The sequence below is a fragment of the Typha latifolia genome, chromosome 14 (assembly GCF_019914945.1).
Source record: "Typha latifolia isolate L0001 chromosome 14, TyphaL0001v2, whole genome shotgun sequence".
Classification (NCBI taxonomy): domain Eukaryota; kingdom Viridiplantae; phylum Streptophyta; class Magnoliopsida; order Poales; family Typhaceae; genus Typha; species Typha latifolia.
Genome location: NC_133099.1, coordinates 9611265 through 9633741, shown reverse-complemented (window position 1 = coordinate 9633741; position 22477 = coordinate 9611265). Strand labels below are relative to the sequence as shown.

The 22477-nt window shown below is 36.5% G+C and overlaps 2 protein-coding genes across 5 annotated transcripts; one reads left to right on the top strand and one right to left on the bottom strand.

The window, feature by feature from the left end:
• Positions 1–700: 700 nt before the first annotated feature.
• LOC140801427 (MOB kinase activator-like 1A) lies at positions 701–16248 on the bottom strand. Of its 3 annotated transcripts, none has more exons than XM_073156546.1 (7): positions 16117–16248; positions 7598–7646; positions 7081–7189; positions 6810–6903; positions 5055–5188; positions 4808–4971; positions 701–1091 (listed from the first exon to the last, which is right to left on the bottom strand). In XM_073156546.1, the coding sequence occupies exons 1-7, from the start codon at positions 16245–16247 to the stop codon at positions 1068–1070; spliced, it is 705 nt and encodes a 234-aa protein (XP_073012647.1). In that variant the 5' UTR covers position 16248; the 3' UTR covers positions 701–1067. The 3 variants fall into 3 exon arrangements, with proteins under 3 accessions (XP_073012647.1, XP_073012646.1, XP_073012648.1); XM_073156545.1 differs by lacking the exon at positions 701–1091 and adding an exon at positions 1455–1748 and having other exon boundaries at positions 16117–16247; XM_073156547.1 differs by lacking the exons at positions 701–1091; positions 7081–7189 and adding an exon at positions 1455–1748 and having other exon boundaries at positions 16117–16238.
• Positions 16249–16723: 475 nt separating this feature from the next.
• On the top strand, positions 16724–22105 carry LOC140800566 (growth-regulating factor 5-like). 2 transcript variants are annotated; one of them, XM_073155304.1, is made up of 3 exons: positions 16724–17305; positions 18289–18658; positions 21388–22105. In XM_073155304.1, the coding sequence occupies exons 1-3, from the start codon at positions 17122–17124 to the stop codon at positions 21836–21838; spliced, it is 1005 nt and encodes a 334-aa protein (XP_073011405.1). In that variant the 5' UTR covers positions 16724–17121; the 3' UTR covers positions 21839–22105. The 2 variants fall into 2 exon arrangements, 1 of the variants encoding a protein (XP_073011405.1); XR_012111272.1 differs by lacking the exons at positions 16724–17305; positions 18289–18658 and adding exons at positions 19884–20024; positions 20115–20301.
• The last annotated feature ends 372 nt before the right edge of the window (positions 22106–22477 follow it).

Here is a 22477-nt window from a genome sequence, read left to right as displayed (position 1 = left end):
TACCGACTATGGCCCTCGAGATCTGGGCAATTGCCGATGCTACCGACAATGAGGTCAGGGAAGGGGGAAGAAGGGAATGTGGAAGAAGTCTACGATGGTGAGTGACTATTAAAGTTAAGGAAAATTAAATTATATTAATATCTATTTTTATTCTAATTTAATTAAAGAGTCAAATGAAATTAAAGTTCTTTACAAAGGCATCTAGATCACTTCGGAGTTAATTAAAATTTCTTAAAAATTTAGGGGAGACATTGTAACATAAAAAATTTTAAAAGATCCCTTAAAAATTGGGTATAGTTCATGGTGTGTAAATGTAATTAACCCTAAACATAATTGTAAGAGTAGGATACACAATAATTATTCTATTTTTTTTCTCATGTTTCCTTTTGTAAAGGAAAGTTTATTCGCCAGTAATACATTAATAAGATTCAAGACAAGAGGCTGAGTTGTACAACCATGATAGGGTTTTCACTTTTCAGATATCTCTTTCTCGAGAGCAAAGATAAAATATAATAAATATTGACAGGCCAGGCCACTTGCAGGTGGTTCAACTCTTCCATAAGCATTTAACTTATGGGGTTCTCCCACCCACTAAGTAGGCTTGCATATTAATGGAGTCTAAAGATGCATCTCCTTGGGTTACAAAATTAAAGCCAAGATGCTTTAAAGATACAAGCAGCTAAAACAGCGAGTTAGTGCATGAGCAACTACAGGCAGCACACCTTTCAAAAAGTTCCAGCATACATATAAAACAGACAAGTAACAGCTAAATGCAAATATCCTACAGCATACAAATTTTACCTTTCTATCATAATTACCTGAGACAATTTTGTAAAATGGACTTATTACATTCTCTCTCTCTAAAATAAAGGACTAATTGCTGCTCAAACCATCCAATTTTTGAGCTCTTACAGCTTGTTCTCAAGCTTTGCCATTACCAGAAGAGTTCTTTGTCCTAGACCCCTCCGTTGAGTCTCCCTTCCGCACCAAGTACATTCTCTCGTCTTCTCTGTGGCACAGGCTAAAACCCTTCTATATCTCTGGTAATCATTCAACAATCTGCCTATTTACAACAAAAGAAAATGGCCTGCCTGCATGGAATAACATAAAAATTTATGAAGCAGACTAGCAATTAGCAGTAAACTTATGGCTTGCAGGATATATTGGAGCCTAGGCAATTTGACTTTTGAGAGAGATATTAGTACAGTCCTATAAAATCATTCCAAATATCGCAAGTACCAAGTTGAAGAAGAAAACCCAAGCTTCTCAACAAGTAACAGCATTCTAAAATCAGAATATTAATATCAATTTCCTAGATAATCACATGATTCTAACATATTAGTTAAATTCTTGCTAAGCTATGCGATTACTTCGGCCAATTTGACTATTCTTATCCTCAAAAGAAAGCAATATCATTGAAATGTCTCCACATAATGTGCATTCTAAGGCAGTAGTTGCAAAAGAGATAGGATCCTTCTTATAGAAAACAGCAAGCAGATAGAAAATAAAGTTACAATGTTATTGGCACTTTATTTAGAAAGTATTCCAACCAAGCCCCACTTTATATGATTGCTAGTCAGCATGACAAACTGTACTTTGCAAAGAAAAATTACAGACAGCATCTGTTTCAATATAGTGAGGAACAATTTAGTCTGAAGATACACAATTTGTTCCTAGTAAGGACTGATGATAGATTCTATAAGCTCCTGAAGTGGGGCAAGTTCTTTCTTGTCAATCAAGCCAAATTCCTGCATCAGAAATACATGAGAAACATCAGACATATGAAAATTTTCTCGATTGGGGCATGATAGCAAGTTTTCCTGTGTGTGTCAAGGCTGGTTTCCTTGAAAATCGCAGCTATAAGGTTTCACCAAAAAGACAATCAAGAGAGAAACTGAAATGATCTCAGATAGCAAGTTGGACTACTCAAAACTGAATTAATGCCACTATCAGAGGATCTACACATGAGAAAATCTCAAGCAGGGACGATCTAATTTATCTGATCTCTATGGAATAGACCACCCACAAAATCCTACAACAAAGCTAGGCACAATCATATCATATTGAAGAGCAAGTAAGATGAATGTCAGACTTCTCCACAAACAGCGCAAACCATTGATTAAATTCTGGAGATCAGCATTATTATAACACTAGTCAGCATCTTCTAAGCATCAAGATCTTCAGCTATTATCTGTATATGCCAAAAGCAAAAGCTGCAAGTATCCAATTAGAAGCTCCAATCAGATAATAGTAAAATTAGAGCCACTCAGTTCGACATGGATGAGGAACCAATGATAATGAGTCTAAAAGGTCATGATTGATGAACTAAGCTTAGGTAGGCAGCTCCAATGGCAGATGCAAAAGAATCCTCACCTCCTTTTCCTATACTCACTAATGGACATTCCGGTCATCCCCTTTTCAGCCACCTCTTTGGTCCCTCTCATGTTTGTGGCTTTCTGCTTGCTCACAGACTAAATTAATTTATTACTGGACCATCATTGCAGTTGCATTTGTAATTGACACATGATTTGTGTTCTGGGAAATTGAAAGGGAAACCCACCTAGATACCCTCATGGATTGCCGTGCACGGTTGGCGCGTTCAACACAGGTCGATATATATCCTGCCAATAAATTATCAACGCCAACACAGGGAGAGTATCCCCACTATTTCATGGTCATTCATCGATGTCTCTCATTCTAATTGAGCATAAGTATAATACAAAGAAATATAATTGCATTTCTTTCATCCCTTTTGATATCTTTTACATTCTTGTGCTTAATCTATATAATTTTAATTTTAATTTTAAAGGTCAAAGGGAATTTCGGTTTTCCCCTAGTTATTTGTCGCAACAAAGAGGATCCGAAAAAATCTAGACAAATCATGAGACTAAAATCTAATTGCATATGCTACACTATTTTATAGTGTTGAAGGACTCTAATGTAGCCCCTAAAACAAATTTTAAAGTCCTAGAAACGTTTAGACATATCAAGACTACATACATTAACAACACGCTGACTCGGCATAACGCGTGGTAATGACATGTATCATGCTGAGCCAAGGTCGGCATAACGTGTGCCAACAACATGTATTGTGCCTAGCCAAGGTCGGAACACCATGTGCCATTGGCAGGTAATCCTTTGGTACCCTATTTAGGTATTTGTCTGGAGGAAATGATTCGGTGAGCTGGGAACATTAGACTTATCAATTTGTTTGGTCAACTACTTATAGCTATGTAGTCCATGCCAGATTTATAATATTTGAGCCAGCAATCAATGTATTTGAAGCGGCTCATTTCATACCAGAGAAACACATGTATGAACAAAGATTAACTTGACTTTCAGACCTATCTACTCTAGGTATTCTCGAGTCTTGGCAAATGGTTTTGACTTTTGATTTCTGACTGATTGTTCCATTGTGTTATGAGAGTTTCTTTCTTTCTTTTTATTTGTCTTTTATCGTCTTTAATCTCTACTATTTTTATTGTCGTCTTGTAATATCTAAACTTCTGTTATTTAGTTTTTTCTCATATTTTCTATTAAAAAAGGGGAAGATATGAAAAGCACCCTGCCTTTTGCTTTTATTATTGTTCACACACTACATATGGATATCTATCATTTGATCATTGCATTTGCTTTTAAATTTTTGATGCCTTAAAAATACCTTGAATTAATTTTAGGTTTAATTATGGTTTGCTCCCTTAAACTTTTACTCAGTATTACTTTGCACCCTCAATTATGAAAGTGTACAATTTGCCCCTTGAATTATTTAAAATATTACGATATTCACCCTAACAAAAAGGAGTGTGATATTTTAAGATTATTATAAGGGGAAATTTATACACTTCCATAGTTTAAGGAGGAAGGAGAACCAATGTTTTCAAATTTGGCATCAAAATCAGGATTGGCCATTAGAAAAAATGATACGTATCAGTCGTATCAACTGTATTAGTCATATCGGCCGCCCGTATTAGCTCTAATTATTTTTAATTATGTATGAATCTAAATATTATTTAAAAATGTAGGAAAATTTCTAAAATTTAGAAAATAAAAAAAGAATATTAAGAAGACAAAAAATTAGTCATATATAAAGCATAAAAACTAAAGAAAAAACTCACTCAAAAACTATGATGCATTCTAATTTGAATTTTTATATTCGTAAATTACTATTGTTGAACAATAGTGAAGAGACACTGTTGTTTTATAGTGAAAAAAAGAAGTTAAAGAGTGGTGAGAAAGAGAAAAGAAAAATGAAAAAAGAAATACTCATCTGAATTCACCGAATTAGCCACCAGATAAGCTCGGTGAAGTATACAGAGTGAGAGGAGAGTGTGTGAGATATAGAGGGTAAAAAAACTAAAAATTGAAAACTTAAAAGAGAGGCAACTGAGGACCGAGACGGATTGATTGATCTGTCTGATACAGCCAAAACTGGTCGAACCCAAACTTAAACCAGTCATTAGACTGATTTCGGTTCCAGATCAGGATTGGCCAATTTTGGGATCCCTGAGGATAATCAGTCCTTATAAAAACCGCTCAAAACAGAAATCAAATACTGGGTAGTGATAGCGCATACAATATTAGCTTATGTTAACATCAAAGTAAGACTGATGTGTATCATTTACTTCCTCTCCAAAGATGACTTTGAGTTGCTTGTCAATCAATGAAAGATGAACATTCTCCAATCAATTTAACTAAACGCAAACATTCATCTTATGCATGTCAATTTGATCAATATTTTAGTATTTGCTGATTTGAAAGAGTTCTAAAAAGTAACTTAATCTAGGAAAATTGGTGCGAAAGAGCTTACATATGTAAATAGAATGAAATGCTTGAAGCAGGTGTTAAGATGTGCCTCTTCCTTGAGACTGACAATCTTCTGGAAATGTGAATGATATATGTGGGCATAAACACGGAACAATCGTTTGAATATTGTCTTGACGACTTCTTTAAAATTAGGAGGAAATGGTGTACCTGATAAAAATCAGACATTACTGGAGTTAATGTACTTCTAAAATAGGTAAGTATTCATCAGATCTATAGATGCCGAAGATTACCAAGCTTTTGAGGAAATATGGATTCATCATCAAGCTGAACTTCAATCCAGTCCATTAGATACTCTACATATTTTGGTGCAGAAACTTCTATGGGCTTCTTTATTTGTACACCATCAGCCCACCTATACTCATACCTGCATGAGTCATGTTCTGTTTAGTAATCACATATTTGACTTCAACCAAAAAGTTTTAAGAAACTGAAAGGAAATTGAAACTTAACTAGAAGTTAACACTTATTCTGACTGTAGTGGACTATACAATTCAAATGTTCAAATTTCTCATCGCAGAAAATTGCATAACTAGCAAAAGAAAAAGACAGAAGGAACTAAAGGGACCTTTTAATTCTTATGTGCAAAGATAATGAAGTGACAGCTGTGGTTGGGTTGTAAGCACAAATGCCTAGTCAGCTAATAAAATCTAACACAATGGTTGCTAGAACTGCAAACCTTAATCCACTAACAAAGCTTACAAACACCATGGGCATAGAGCAATTATGGTGGAACAGTTTTCCTTTCAAAGCCAGCAAACACCATGAGTATCTGTCACTTACAAACAAGTAATGTTTCAGTGGACAGTTAACTACAAATAACAGAAGAACACCAACTAACAAAGGCTTGTGTTGTACTTGTGGTTTCATATCAAAGAAGTCCTAAGTTCTAACTGAGAAATTGTGAGTACAAGGGGTAGTCTATCGTTAAGAGGCTTAATACAACAAACTAGCAATATTAAAGGTCAACAATGTACAATTTGATTGGCTTATTTTGGAATAAGTTTGTATTAGACCAGCATGAAGATGAAAGATGTGGGGGTAAAAGGAAGGGACAAAGAGGATAATCAGTGAAAGAATATAGGCCCTTAACTTATTGAGCTATGCAAGCTTAACTCTAAAGGCAAAGAAACCTCCCTTCAATGTACAGTTACTAGATAACATATGTACATTGGAACACATTATTCTACCTTGGAAAATATCAGTGTTGTAATATAATAAAACTTGTATTATCAGCAATTCAATAGCAGCAGGAAGAATGACAGACACAAAAAAATATTCTCATCTAATGGAGAACTAAAGGGTTAAGCAGTCACCCATGCACATCAAATTGCCTGATTCTAGTTCAAAATTTCAACATATAGTCGAACAAATCCTATTTTGGGATATTGAACTGCTTACTTATTGTATTGACACCCACTCCTCCTACAGCTTCTCATCTAATGGAGAACTAAAGGGTTAAGCAGTCACCCATGCACATCAAATTGCCTGATTCTAGTTCAAAAACTTCAACATATAGTCGAACAAATCTTATTTTGGGATATTGAACTGCTTACTTATTGTATTGACACCCACTCCTCCTACAGCTTCAGAAAATAAAGGTCTACCATAATAAGGGTTTACAGATGTCAGGCACATAAAAGCTTTCAAATATGAAAGTTGCTTCAAAGAGGTCATATAAATCATACTAAGGTAAAAATACCCGGTCCCATAGCAGACAAGACAATAGCAAATTTCTTGACATGCTTGAGTTTTTAACAAAGTAACGATGACTCCATGAAGAGAGATAATGTTATGTATCTTAATGAAACTGTTTCATGACTTAAATAAATTAACCTTGCATTGGAAGTGTTCTGCTAAGGAAAGTACTTCATAAATATGCTAATAAGTAATAATTATGTTTTTGTTAAGCAAATTAATGTTAAGAGATGATACAGAAACTTTTGCAGATATCCACAATTGCAGCATATAAATGTGATCAGGCATACTTTGATCCTGCAGTCATTGTAGGACAATTCTCAGGTGTGCAGAATTCTGTCAGCGTACCATACAGCAGATTAACCTGGTTGAAGAAATCTACAGCTGAAAGCAAAGAACATAAGAATTTAGCCCCGGACCCAGGTTAAGAACTTGGACAAGAAAAAGAACATAGGGCTAACTCCAATGCAAGTAGAGTAACTGAAATAGATCTGCTGACAAAGTGAAGGGCATGTAGCATGTGGTGAGGGACATCAATTTCAAGAAAAGAAAGAGTATTACTATTGACAGCAAGCCACTCATTAAGATCCTCTCCAGGAGGAAGTCTTACTGCTTCCCAAAGGTTTCCACTACCCAGAGTGGCATCGATATGTTTCCGGAGCTGCGCACCCTATAGTTTAGAAAGACAGTTTCACATAAGCACTATAGAGAGAAAAGCAAATAAGAACTTCCTCTTTTCTTTCTTTGTTTTTCATTTCTTTTCTTTTCTTTTTTTGTTTTGTGGGGTTGTTGTCTAATATTTTGTACATTAAGAGTAAATACAATGTTAGCAATAACAGACTAAATAACAGAGAGAAGTTTCCAGCTTTGAATATGATATGTCACAAGAGCCACAAAAGTTGTGAACTTCTTTACTTACATATTCTTCAAATTCTAAAGATACTGGAAAGCAATGACAAGAAAAAATGAGCTAGCTTTTCCAAAAATAAAATTACTGTACATAATCATGGTGATGCTTATCTTGTGGTTATGTACACCTACTTTATAAGTCTATATGCTTATGAGTTAAGGAACCTACCTTGCTACCGGATGGAGCACTCTTTTTTGGTCGGAACGTCCTTTGATTCCTGAGATAAAAGTTTATAAAAGCGTAAGAAAGGAAGAAACAAAAATCTAAGTAATATGATAGGAAAATCAAGTTGAATCATGGACAATTCGTCGGTACAGCTTTCTTAGCAATAGAAAACAATCAACAAGATTTAGTAAATAAGATTGTCACATTTGTAAACCAGTTGTATCCCAGTTGTTAGTCAAGCACAAATTTCTGCTATAACAAACTATTATTTAAATTACATAAATGATCATAAGATTACCCAAGAAAATATGCTTTTGGAAGATTAAGTATCCTGAATCAATATGTATCTATGTAGACAATTGCACGATTGTTGCAAACTTGCACCTTACAATAAGCAAACTGAGGTAAATGACTTTTAATAATGAGAGCATATATCATTTACTGAGAATCTACTTACATAATACTCTGGCCAATTAGCGATAATGCGCGTGAAACAAAAATACAGATGGTGACTTGTCATAAATGAATAAAATGATAGGAGCATAAATGCCATGTCTATGGAATACAAGAAATGCTGAAGTTATCCCATTCTTATTTTGCCAAAAATAAGTTGCAAACAGTGGCTCTAATTGAATTTATTCCCCATTAGGCATCCATTCTTAGTTTCCAACTGTATCATCTCTAATCTTAAGTCAATTATTTTTTTATATATATTTACTATTTATGGTGTTTAAGGTTATATTTCGCTTATTGTCATTTGTAAGGTCTATATATATGCTAGATTTTCACTCAATCGAAGTTAATGAAGAAATGAAAATAATTTAGATTTATCTCTAATGTGAGTTTTGTGTGTGAAACCCTAGTTGAAAATGAAGGTATAAAACCCCGTTCATTTTCTCTTTCTTTCACCATCATCGTTCCTAGAATCCTAATGATTCCATTGTTTCACATTGTTTTGGTATCAGAGCAATAGTTTTTTGAAATACAAATCTTCTCCAAACCACCTTTGCTTTCTCTATCGCCCATTAATTTACTCATGCTATTCATCTTCCCCAACTTGTATCACCAAGCATACCCGCCTTCCAGATTGTATGCCGCTCTACACTTGTCCTTTGTTCGACACTTGCATCACAAATGTTGGATCATCACAAACTCTAATGCATTTGCATGAGGAGATCATCATTATGGAGAAATGAGATCTAGTTATCATTATGAAATTTCGAAGCAAGATCTAGCCAAACATAGAGTGTTTGTATCATCCAATAGCCCATCATCACCTAAATTAACCTTCTCTGCCATATTTAAGCAAAAAGAAAAGAAAATCAAATTTCAAAGATTGAAAATTTCAAAAATTTTAATTTCGAATTTCGTGTATTTCAAAATTTTGGTTGAAATTTTAAAATTTTGAATTTTGTGAATTTCGAAATTTTGAATTTTTGAATTTCAAATTCTAATGGCTTATCCTTTCCTTGAGGTTTTAACGAATCTTTTTTTCCTAACCCTCCCAACAAATCATGATTATCCAAAAACTATCTAAGCCTATCCCAAAGTTCGAATTTTAAATTTGTCACTCAAAATATCAAAATTTCTTTTCTTTTCTTTCTTACCATATCTACCAAAATTTTAAATTTTAACTTCTTCCCAAAATACCAAAATTCTCTCAACTTTTCCAACTTATTAAACTCAAACTAACCTGAACTCAAACCAACATAAATCCAAACCAATTCAGGTCACCAACTCAATCCTCAAATCTATTAGCACCTAATCCAACCCGACCCATTAGCCTTAACCCCACCTGTTAGCCTTAAGTCATTTTCAACATCAGCATATCTAAACCTACCTTAACTCCAACCTAATCCCTTCATCAGACTCTCCATAACCAGCAACTTTTCTATTAATGTTGTTGTCGCCAGTAGTGCTCTCCAATACTGTCAAAGCCAGTGTCGCTCTCCACCACAGCCAACACCCTTCTCTGAACTTCACTACCGACCATCGCCTGCTTGTAGCTGCTAACCCGCATCCACCACTGCCGCTTCCTCATTGACTTCTTCTTTCGTCCCCATGTTCGGTGTCATTTCTAAAACTAAAGACAAGTCTTGACATCAGAAAAATTTGGGTGTGAAACCCTAGCTTGAGAGTGAAGATTTGAAACCTATCCCTAAGTATGATGATACTTGGTTTGACTGAAGTGACTTAGAAGGGTAAGAGCCCAACAGGCTAAAGCAGTACGAGGAAAATCTCAATTCATTGCTCGAAGTCATTAAGGATGTCTTATCATCAGAAAAACTTGGGTGCAAAATCTTTGTTTGAGAGTGGATGTGTGAAACATATTCCTGAATCTAATAATATTTGACTTGAACGAAGCAACTTGGAGTGTCAGGAAACTATGGAACTGGAGCAATATGAATGCTACAGAGGACACACTCAACATAGTCGAATTCTCTCCCACTCAATGAGAATGCTGCGGAGAATAATGATATATTACACGGACATATGTATCAATGTAGTTCCTTCTTTAGAAAATTAGTCTTAACTCTTAAGTCAATTATTTCTATTATATATTTGTTATTTATGGTGTTTAGAGTTATATTTGCTTATTGTCATTTATAAAGTCTATATATAAGCTAATTTTTTGCTCAATCGAAGTTAATGAAGAAATACAGTTTTTTGAGATTTATCTCCAATATGAATTTTGGATGTGAAACTATAACACCCCAAAATTAAAAAAAAAAAGGAAAAAGGGGCCCCAGCACCCTGCCACCCTGTCCTCTTCTCTTGCTGTGCACGCAGCATCCCCAGCCTCCCTTATTTCTTCTCCACCCCGCCACCTCTCTCTCTCTCTCTTCTCTCTCTCGGGTTGCCGACGCCGAAGACGAAGCCCCGAAGCCAACCGCGCGACCCCTCAGTAAATCTCCTTTTCTTTTGGTTGTTTCCTTCCTTTCGCCATGCCTTACCCCCTCTCGGCCGCGTGGCTGCGCCGCCGGTGCCGTCGACTGTTAAATTCATAATTGTAATATTTGTTATGCCCAAATTATTAAATATTAATATTTTATTTTAACTAATTAATGTATTTTAGTTATATGTAAACCTTTGATCAATTGAATCTCATTTAATCACTAAAAATGGTAAAATTTGGGCTCAAACCAGAATTAGGTTTAGTCACTACTAACCAACTGAATCTACCTCCCATCTTTCAAGCCATGCTTAAGTCAAACCATGATCTACTAATCACTTTCTTCCTTATCTAAATCAGAATGAGTCAAAATTCCTTCTTTTTTTTTATCAAGCAACAGATTTTCAGCAATCAAATCTCTATTAAATTACAGAAATTTAGCAAGAAATTTTCACCTAATGCATGCAGATTTTCATCTCCAATTTAGGCAAAATTTCAGCAATAATTGCAGCAGTAAACAAATTTCAAATTTCTATTTAAGCAGCAATTCCAGCCAAGCAAATTACCTACCTAATACAGCAGATTTTTAACATATTTCATGCAGAGACTTTTACCAGATTTCATGCACATATTTAGCAAATTTCAAACACAACCACAGCAGATTTCCAGCCGATTTGGAGCAGATTTTCATGCTCCAAGAAGTCTATAAATAGAGAGGTTGAGAGCTAGAGAAATATATCTTTTCTTGTGTATTTTCTATTAAGTTTTTCTTTTGAGGAGTTGTAGTTTAAAATTCACCATTCAAACTTGCAATTGTTTCAATTCAATTGGCAACAATAGAGCACATTCGAAGAAATTTCAATCTTTGTAAGTTAGCAAAATTTATATTCTGATTTTCTTTTAGCATAATCTCTTGTTTTTGGATTTAGATTTTGTTTTTGAAGAAGTATTCTGCAACTCTCTAGTGCTAAATCTCATGTTTATTTTTATTCAAGTGTGTTATTAACTACTAAAATGAATTTCTAATTTTCTTAAGATTGAGGATGAAGCTTGTTGAGAACATATTTCTTTTATTTTAAATCTCTTATGTGTTCTTAATTGCTAAATAGATTCTTCTTTCTTCTACTTTAAATTTGTTGTTTAGAATTTAGATATTAATTGTTTTTCTTAAAAAGGATACATCTAATGATTTAAAATTCTTACTCCATATTTTCTAAAAATGAAGGAAGAACGTAATTTTTATGAAAATTAAATTGTTCATTCAATGATAATCTTTCGATCCACTAGTGATTGATTTCTTGGTGAATCGAAGAAAAAGAAGAGATTTATATTATCTAATAGAAATGTATTATCTACAAGTGGATTTCAAGACCTTATTTCTCATACTTAATTAAAAGAAATTTGCAAGAAGGTTTTCTTTCTCTATAAATCTCCTAAACCTATTTTCCAACTAGGTTAAAATTATTTTTAAGATTTTTAAACACTTCAAGTTTTCAAACAAGTCCTCGTGGGATCGATACCTTGCTTGCCGATCTACTCCACAGATTCGTGCACTTGCAAGTGTTACTTAATTTGTCACAACATCGACCTTGATGGTGGCCACGCCTCTCTCTCTCCTTGTTTTCCTCCTATTTTTTTCCTCCCCTTCCCTCCGGCGAGCCACCCACCCCGGGTGAGGGCCGCAGGCCGCCGACATCAAGGGCGGGCTGCCGGCGGCATGGGCCACCGGCAGCACCGGTCCCTTCTCTCTTCCCCCTCTGTCTCCTTCCCTTGGAAGGAGATGGTGTGGGAAGGTGGGGTTAAACAAACCCCCACCTATCCCCTTAGTGGGTTGCACTGAACCGCAGCCCACCAATCCAACCCTTTGGGGGCTGCGGTTGGACTGCAGCCCCAGCTAGCCTTGGTGGGCTGTGGTTGGAACCCCAGCCCACCTCAAGCAACCTTGTGGGCTACAGCCCACCAAGGCCTCCCTTGCCCTATTGGGTTAGGTTTGAGCCCAACCCAACACCCCAGCCTAGCCCATTTGGGGCCTTTTGGACCCTATAGCCCCATTTCTCTATTTCACCTGATTAATTAACCTAACCACTCCCCTAATTTATTATCGGATAACATAGAACTCACCTAGGGGACCCTTGACTCATGTATACACCTAAACATAAACTCTCTAATAACGAAATCTATTTTATTAATTTGCTAATCTTACTTACTTGCGTGAATTAATAAAATTGACGAGAGGATTTTGGGATTCCGGAGGAGTCGGCTAGCTGAAGAACTGAGGAGATTTAGAGTACTGTGGAGAACCCCCAGGTGAATAGAGTTTATACAAGTCTAGAGTAATGTAGTTATAATTATTATACCTTCCATGACACTGTAGGAATGTTAGTATTAGTACATGCATCTAGTGTACTATAATGTATCTTGACATGTGCAGTTATTGATAGTTTACTCATCATAATATTATGAGAATGTTAGCATATGCATTAGTGTAACGATGCTCTATATGTATCTTGTATGATAAACTATTGCATAAATATCTGTTGTGAATATAGAATATAACGATCATGATGACTATGACATGCCATATACACTCACAGACACTGCACAACTTCCACCTATCATTAGTAGTCGGGTTCTGACTATGCCCCTACTCACTCAGCCCAGGGTTAAGAGTAGAGTGTATCTTATATGATTATACTATTAGCGGCCTACACCTAAGATCGAGAGCCTGTGTGGCATTCAGGTAATTATACTGCATAGTCAGAACTAAATTATGATGATAGAAAATATAATTGTGAGGCGAAGATATATCTCTAGATTCTCCCGTTGAAGGTGGTGATGATTTAGAGAGAGTGAAATATGGGCTCACGAGCGGGGTCCTTAATCTGATAGCCATAGACAACCGGTCACATGCAGTGCCGCCATGCATGTATGGGTGACATTACCGCTAGATGTGTATATATTTCCCATCGATGTATGAGATGATGGATGGTTATGTGATGGATGATTTTTTTGAGAATATCTACTCTGTGTAGTGAATGGCTTGGTTAGAATAAAACATGATTAATGCCTTGGTGAGCATGGAATGACTAAACTACTCTTTTATTGTTATGCATAACATGTGAACACTATAATTGAGGTTTGTATGAATAAAAGATTGTATCAAGCTTTATATCTATGTGGACTTATCCTGATATGATTAGGAGTTGGCATGTTCCAGGATAGTGACGTGTAGTCTTTATTGATTGCATTGGTTTAATAACTCATGGTAAGTCATTTAAACAAACGTATTTGTTATTGCTAGCAACTATAAGCATGCATTAGATATGCACCTGTGATTTCATTATTATAGATTGTATGAATTCTACATTTCAGTTATCTATTAGTTGTATTGAGCCCCTGCGAGGACGTTATGATTGACATTGTATTTTGGATGTGTATCTTGAAGGCTTGTTGTGGCCTGTGAAACTTGTATCTGGACTCTTATGGTTGAGTTTATTTATGGTATGAACTTATGCTGCTATGTGCCTTGTGAAATCCTATTACTGACAGGTCATGTGATGCACCGCATGGGGGGATTTACCCACACGGTTTACAATTGTATTTGGAGGTGTGGGTGTTTCAGAAACCCTAGTTGAGAATGAAAGTGTTAAACTCCATTTATTTTTTCTTTCACCATTATCTTTCCTAGAATCCTAACGATCTTGTTGTTTCACATCAATTGACAATTCTTGTAAGATGTTCGGTGTAGATAAGCAAAGACTTGATTCAAATAATGAAAGCCTCACAGATACTCAAGCCACCACTTACAAATTAAAGAAGGCAAATTTGAAGCCTATTGGCAAACTAAAGAGCTTGAAAAAAGAGATTGATGAGAGAAAGGAGTAACATGCAAAGTTGACCAATAAAGTGGAGCAATTCAAAGAAAAGAACTTAAAGCTCCAAGAGGAATTGGATAACACTCTATCAAACTCAAACTAATTAATTTTTAAAAATGCATCATTACTTGATAAAATTAAATTTTTGAAAGCTAATGTGCATAACCAGATCACTCATAGAGAATTTACTAGAAAAGGTCAAGTGCCTTGAATCTTATCTACATGATGTTAAGACTGCACTTCATAGATTCAATGTAGTTATGCAGGTTCAAAATCTTGAGTCAACTCCTTGGATCTCTAAGAAAAGGATGGGAGAAGAAGGCTTAGGATATGATGGTAAAGGTTTAAACAACTCTTCTCTAAAAGTATCGTGTAGACTGATCATCGGAAACAATATATTGTGGGTTCGAGCGAGTAATATCTTACATATATGACCATAGGGATCGGTGGGCAATCTATAAGTTCATCTTGCAACTACTACAATTATTTAGTAATTAATTCAATCTTGGAAAGGATATGTGGAGTTTTTATCCTAGGTTTAAAAAAATTTCAATATTAAAAATTAGTGTATTTGCAATTGCCTCTTTTAACGCTTTATAATTCGCATTTTATTATTACTATAGTGTTGGAACAATTCTGGTGAACAATACCCATGAATAGTGTCTGAACAATACTCGTGAACAGTGACAGTGACTAGAAATCATGAACAGTAACGAATAGTGTGTTCGATGTATATTATTTATTCTTCCGCTGTAATTTATGATAGAACAATCTCCTAGGGATTTATATATTTTTTTAAGCATGTTAACACAGCTGGACATGCCTATAGGGCTTGTGAGATCAATAAGAGAGGAGATTATAATATAAATATAAGAGAACGGAAGATGATCCTTAAGAGAACAGGAACTAACAAAAGGCTCTTTTTACAAACAGTTGTCTAGTTGCTCAAACAAATCCCAAGTGGAAAAGACATTACAATAATCAGTTGCAAATCTTCCCTTATTGACTTTGAAAAGATCTCTCCAAGGAGCCCGAGTTTAAAGAAGAAGAAAAAAAAATCGATATTTGAGTGATACGCATTGCTGAATCTTTCATTTTCTATCCAAGTTGAAAAGCAGATTTCAGTAATTTAGATCTCCGGTCTATGGGTAATCACATTTATATTTTCAAACTTATGATTGAGAATAGTAATGTCCTCGTATTTGTCCTTATCAAGCAACATAGGGCAACTTGAGCATATCTTTGTGACGAGAAAACTCTTGACTTTTGATGCCAAATTAGCAACAGAACTTGAATCCTTTAGTAAAGTCAAAGTACTAAAATCTTGAAATGGCAAATGTCGTTTCCGTTCACATTTTTCTCTCAAATCCACAGATATCAAGATCCATCTCTCATATATCTCTATCAGAATCCTAGTAATGCATCAAGCCAATCAATAAAATCAACCACTCATTACCGCTCGGATCATTGCACGGAATTAACCAAGCAGAACAATATTCTATAATACTGACGAGACGCATCCCAAACTGAGATTTCTAGTGTCGAACTACTCTTGACAGATCGAGTGACACCCAGTGAACAACACATTGTTAATGTTATAAACCCTAGCTGTGCTCGAAACTTGAACGGATCAAACTATCTCGATAGATTCTTCGCTCCTCACAAGATTCTTAAGCTAACATTATAATGTTTTGAGCTCGCAGATAGATCCAGGAGCAACGAAACGAATGAGATGAGGAGAAGTAGAGAGGTACCTCCCGAGACCAAAGAGGCTCATGGCCGATCGCAAGAAGCGAGATCGCGAGCAGGATCTTCTCTCGGTGCTCGCTCTCACTCTCCCTCTTCTCTCTTCTCTCTTCTCTACACCCGATCGATACTGCCGCATAAAACGCTACGGGGGCCCACGAGACCTCGAAGGTAGTAACTATGGTGCATGTGCATAAATTTATTTGTGCGGTAACATATTGGCCGTTGGATTGGCAAGATCAACGGTTAAACTATAGTCCCGCATAAAATAATATATACGAATTGGGATTAATGATCAGTATCTTGTGGTGGTCCCTCTGAGAATATCAATGAGAACTTAAACAAATAAATTAAAATATATATATATATATATATATATATAAATAAGAGCTACAAAATTTGAGAATACGTAATACATTAATGAAATATATGAATAATAAATATTTTATAGTAGAATATGGGTTAAATAATGGAAGATTAAAAGAGAAAATAAATTTTATAACTAAATCCGATTAGGAGATCTAAAAATACAGAAATCGGGTCGGATCCGGCAGCATCCGACCCGTTTTCACCCCCTACGATTACAAGTTTCTCTTCCCGAGACGCTTTCGCTCCCCCTCTTATTTTTATATATTTCTCTCCCCTCGTCCTCGCCATTATTAGCAGCTGCATCGATCCCCTCACCACCCCTCTCAAACTATCTTTCTCTAACAAACAAATCCACACCTTCCTTTGTCACTAAGCTTCCCCTCGTTTCTCCACCGACTCATCGCTTCTCTCTCTCTCTCTCTCTCTCTCTCTCTCTCTCTCTCTCTCCTTTCCTCGTCGGTTCCTCTCCTCCACCCTGCTCCGGAATGGCGAAGCTCCGTAGCTCTCGCGCACCGGAGGTGGACGCCACCGCTTTCCGTCGTGCCTGAGATCTTTTGTTCTCTTTTTCTCCTCGTTCGTCGTCCGTCTTCTTGCTTTCTTATTCGATCCTTCTCCTTCTTCTACCTCTTCTCCTCGAGGAGGAGATGAGCAGCTCGGTTGTGGGAGAGTGGCGCCGACCGTTCACGGCGGCGCAGTGGGCGGAGCTGGAGCAGCAAGCGCTTGTTTTTAAGTATCTCATGGCGGGGATTCCTGTTCCAGCCGATCTACTCGTCGCGATCCGGAGCAGCTTCGATGCCGTCCAAGCTCGATACTACCATCATCCCTCTCGTAAGTTTACTTTTGAGAAATTAATGAGACGAAAATTGATTTTTTTTTTCCCCCGAGAGTGTTTAGTTTTGGGTGCGTTTTGCTGTAATTTGGTGCGGTTCTTTGCCAGTATTAATGAAATTTCTGTTTCATGTGGAGGTCGAAAGGTGCTAGATTTCGATCTTCGCCCTTTCTTCTTCTTGCTCCTCTTTGATAGCTATATTTTATTGATAGGCGAACATTTTTAGTGGCGTTGTGAAAAGGGGATCTTCTTGGTTCCCTTACCCTATTTCATTTTGTTTGGGGTCTTCTGCTATTATAGGTTGTCGTTCTTTGCCGTTTTAAGTGGTTTTCATTTTCCTGCTGATTTTAATTGTGATATGAAGCTGGAAAGTTGTAACATTTTTGTTGCTTAGGTTGATTTGTGGTCCTCCCCAGTCCCCACCCATCTTTGGTTTCTTAATGTGATTGAAGTATTTTCTCTTAGAACCGTTCTGCTCATTGATCGATGGAATGATAAGGGTTTACTCTGACTCTGATGCATGAGACGAGTTTGTCGATTCTCATTACTAATGAGCATTTCTCACATGTTTCTTGTCCAATCTGGTTTACAGATTGAAGATGTTTTCATTATATATTTTTCTTAATCTCATGCTTGTAATTATCAGAGTCTCCTCGTTGAGTTATTCCTTTTCACTATGATAATTTTCCTCTTAGTAAATCTTGAAGGCCTTCTTTCATTTTATTTCTTGACAATGCCTGTGGACTTCCAAAATGGTTAGCCTCAGTTCCTTCCATCTTTTTGGTCTCAAATTTACGTCTCGGCAATATCAGTGCATGTTAACTATCAAAAAATTTAGTCTCATTCCCGTTCAAAATTTAGAGCGGATATGCACTCTATTTAGAGTTATTATTATAGAGTTCATTTCCATCTTCATTGCTTTATTTGCTTTTGTATTGCAAGTTTTGCTTATGTATAAATTGATGTTTGTTTGTCCTACCAGTGGCTTACTATTCCTATTATGGTAAGAAAATGGATCCGGAGCCAGGGCGTTGCCGTCGAACTGATGGGAAGAAGTGGCGGTGCTCCAAGGATGCTCACCCCGGATCAAGATACTGCGAGCGCCACATGCGCCGTGGCCGAAACCGTTCAAGAAAGCCTGTGGAATCACAAAACCTCTCTCAGTCACAGTCACCCTCGTCAACTGTGACAGCTCTCAGTCCATCTGGGAGCGGCACAAGTGGGAGTGATAGCAGAAGCTTCCCGACCATGTTCCTGCCCACTACTGCAGCTGGTAACAGTTCCCAGGATCTCTGTCTCGGCATGGTCGGGTCATCTCAGCTGCACATCAACCCTGGTTCCTATAGCAATAAGTATTTTCTTCTTATCCACTAGGATCTGCTCTGATGATTTTTCCTCTCCTAAGCTCTTCCTTTTCTGAATATATAGAGCAGTTCAAAGGTTATTCACTCTCATAGAATGTTGCTTGCAGCTTCATGCTATTGCCTATTCTTGCAAGTTCCTCTGAAACTTTGCTATGCTGAAATTTCTGTTTGGGAAGTTTGGGATATATCTGATATCTCAGTTATAGAGTTAAAATGAACAGCATTTTCATTTTATATTTTTATGCTTATCTACTTCTTGCTTTACATGGTCTAGTGCTATCTTAGATTTAAGTGCATTTGAAGGATTTACATTAGAAGGACAAGTGAAACCATCTTTTAATAACTGCAGGCAGTGGTGTTAGACTTTTGGGCTACATTGAAGACCTACATGTGAACTACATGAAGAAACTTATATGATTTACACTACTAATTGAGTCTTATGCTATCTTAGTTGAAATGGTAACATAATATATTGCGATTGTTTTTCTCTCTATTTTCTTCTTTTTGGCAAGACTATAGAGTCTGACTTACAGAAATGATTGGGAACTCTTCTCTTATACCACATTTCTGTTTGAGAAACAAAACTTAATTTTTCCAATTTGTACAGGAGATGAAGTTCTAAATCTTCTTTGCATGTTTTAAGACTTAGACACTAAGTGAAAAGGGGAAAGAAAAGTTATAGATAACTTGTATCTTGATTTTTTATTCTTGTGAATTGTATTATAACACTTGAAGTCCATTTGGTTTAGGAGTAAATTAGAGGGAGTAGGACGAGGTATTCTAACTAATGATGCTGAAAAATTGAGCTCTTTTGGTATGAAATAGAATAGGAAATTAGAGGTACATTCAGGGAAGCACCATAACAAAATGATAGAGGTAGAAATCACTTTCTAACTTTCTATTGAATTAGTAGTCCCATTGGCTGCTATTTTAATTGAAAGACTTTGCAGTACACCTGTTTTAGCAAGTGAAGCCTTTGGAGGAATTGGAAACTGATGGGCCCTAATTTGTTTTCTTAAGACATAATAAAATGTTCCTTAGTGTAAAGCAAGTTGCTGGAGTCTTTCTGCTAGACGGTGAAGGTTTTCAATCTTAAATAACATATTCCTTGATTTGGTGGCATTGTGCCTTTCTTTTGCTATGTGATAATTAAATTCTTCTAGTTTCTAGATTTGGTCATCTGACTTATATTCTCTATCGTCGGCTAATTTTTGCTTCTACTACTTTCACTTATTAGTGACTAAAATTGCTTATGTACATTTGAGTCTGCTGACAAGGTTTTGCAACTTCTGCATCCTAGTAGCATTGATGCTTGCTCGTTGCCTATAGGATTACCTGTTAGGATATTAAAATGGTAAGTTTTGCTACAGCAGTGTTTCCGTGCATAAAATGGGGTGACCGTGTACTAAGTATAGTTTTGGACTTCTGAAACATGATTGCATAGAAAATGGAGAGTGGAATGGGAGTGTATGGCCAACAACAGGAGATAAAATTGATGGAAAACACTCTTGAGGTTTGGAACAGATAACGATGGGGAACGAAGGCAGCTATTAATCTAATTGTCCATCTACTTTCTCCCAAATAGATCCAAGAGGCATCCTAATGCAAGAGGCTCCCATCTACATAAGGAGGTTGGTTCCAAAACTTATATCTTTGATGCTCTGGATGCAAGGGGCTAGTCTCACTATCATACCAAGTGATGCCTTTGCTTTCTTTCAAAACGGATGTAGGCTATATAATATTTATTTCTCTGGTTGCAACCAATTGTTCCCTAATGGTGGAATCTGGTTAAGCTTTATCAGAATAATCAAGCTGCTCTAGTTTGGCACAACATTAGGCTCAATCAAGCTCATCTCAGTATAAAGTATACATATACTACAAAGTTTGAATTAGGTTGCATATTTGGCCTGATACAATTCAAGACTGACATAATTCGAGCTTAAACTAAACCTTGTTCAGGTCAATTCAAGCGTGATAAAATGTTTGTGCTTGATTTGTATTCGTCTGGACTACTATTATCAGTTTTATCGCATGCGGCTTAATCAGGAAAGATTTGGAACCAAGCTTGATCATCAGTCCTAAGCTCGAAACTAATTTCAAGCGAAGCTTAATTGGAACTAAGCTCGACCTACACTCCCTAAATCATAGGATATTCATGAAGAAATAAGGCATTTCTACCATAGAGTGCACAGCCAGCTCTTCCTCTTCGTTTTTCACGCAGAATCCTATTCCCATGTTGTGCTGTTAAAAGTGAGATTTGAAATCAGAAACTAGAAACACAAATGAACTTTGTGAAGCTGGTCTTTTTTGCAAAATTTTGTACTTTGTTACATTGTGATGATGCCTTGTCTAGTCGCTTGATACTTGTTACAACTTACAACTTGAAGAAAAGTCTGTATTTCCTTATAAATCTTAGATGAATTGCCATGATGCTTATCTGTATTCGATGAGAAGTGGGTGAAGTATAACTTTTCTAGGAACCTAATAAATGAACTCAGTAAATGAAGTGCATCATATGATATGCAGCATCTTCACTCTAATGCTATAAGCGTAGCAAGCTACATATTCTTATCAGGGAATGGACAGTATGCTGGAGGAAATGCAGTTTGTTTATTGTAGTTTTCTGGATAATTTGTTATAATTTGCTTTAACCATGAACTTTTCTGCTCCAAAATACTGGCTTCTGTGTATATCAACTTATTTGTCCTAACATTCAGGTTTGGAATTAACACTGAGGTGGATGAGCGTAATTTCTTCTCAGAAGCTTCTAGAAGTGCAAGGGGCCTTGGCATGGATTCATCGACGGACAGCCAGTGGCATCTGATACCTTCGCATCCATCCTCTCTACCATTAATGAAAACTAGAGACTCTTCTTCTTTACAGAGCACTTACCCGCACCTTCAGCCAATGCAATATCTTGCACAGGCAACTATCAACTCAGTTTCAGAACTGCAGCACCAACACTCTTTCTCCAGCAGTGATTTTGCATCGGCAGAGCAAGCAAAGCATGAAAACCCATCTCCTATGTCTTTCTTTGATGAGTGGCCTTCGACGAGGGATTCATGGTTGGATATGGAGGAAGAGAGATCTAAAAGGACATCTTTCTCAACAACCCAGCTGTCGATTTCCACGCCGATGTCCTCTGACTTCTCTACCACATCCAAATGATCTCCCCTTGTCAGAGCGCTGCATTCGGAAGTTCTTCAACATCCAATGTTTCAGTTTAAGATGTGGTCAAGTTGCTTATTATCAAGGTCTTTTGCTTGTTCTTCAGTCTTAAGTTTGTTATCTGAATCCTGTTGATGTAGAATTGTTAACTATTTTGGCGTCTTCTTTCTTATTTCCTTGTTCTAAAACCTTTCTGGAATTACATGCTAGAAGCTTTGAAGTTAGCTGCCTGGAGAAATAAAAATTGCCACTTTAATATTGCCAGAACATGTGGAATACTGGATTTTTTTTTTATTCTTTTAGCTATACATCACCAGCCAATGCTGTGATTCTGGACCAGTATTATTAGTCTGATTAAAATATATTTGCCATCTTTTTTCTTAATTAAAAGGAAGCTTCATTAAACAGCCAGAGGCTCAAAATAACATCCTTGGAACACCGGATTTGGCTCATCCTAAGTGTGCTAAATAGAATCCCTTTGAGTTTCTACTATGGATTTGATAAGTGATGAAAATTTATTTGCCTTCTTAGAGGTGTTTAGAGGCTTTTTCATTTTTATTTTGTGGCTAGACATCTTTATGTTGACGTGGAAATGCTTGTTTTTTCCTATCAGAAATGATTTGACATTCTCAACATGGA

Excerpts from the sequence above, each read along its gene's own strand:
- LOC140801427 (XM_073156545.1), bottom strand. The coding sequence starts at position 16,247 with ATGCGGCAGTATCGATCGGGTGTAGAGAAGAGAGAAGAGAGAAGAGGG. Across the intron at positions 6,904-7,080 it reads TGAGTGGCTTGCTGTCAATA|CTGTAGATTTCTTCAACCAG; the intron begins GTAATACTCTTT and ends CTTTGCTTTCAG. Across the intron at positions 1,749-4,807 it reads ATTTCATTCTATTTACATAT|GAATTTGGCTTGATTGACAA; the intron begins GTAAGCTCTTTC and ends TTTCTGATGCAG.
- LOC140800566 (XM_073155304.1), top strand. The coding sequence starts at position 17,122 with ATGAGCAGCTCGGTTGTGGGAGAGTGGCGCCGACCGTTCACGGCGGCG. Across the intron at positions 17,306-18,288 it reads ATACTACCATCATCCCTCTC|TGGCTTACTATTCCTATTAT; the intron begins GTAAGTTTACTT and ends TTGTCCTACCAG. Across the intron at positions 18,659-21,387 it reads CCTGGTTCCTATAGCAATAA|GTTTGGAATTAACACTGAGG; the intron begins GTATTTTCTTCT and ends CCTAACATTCAG.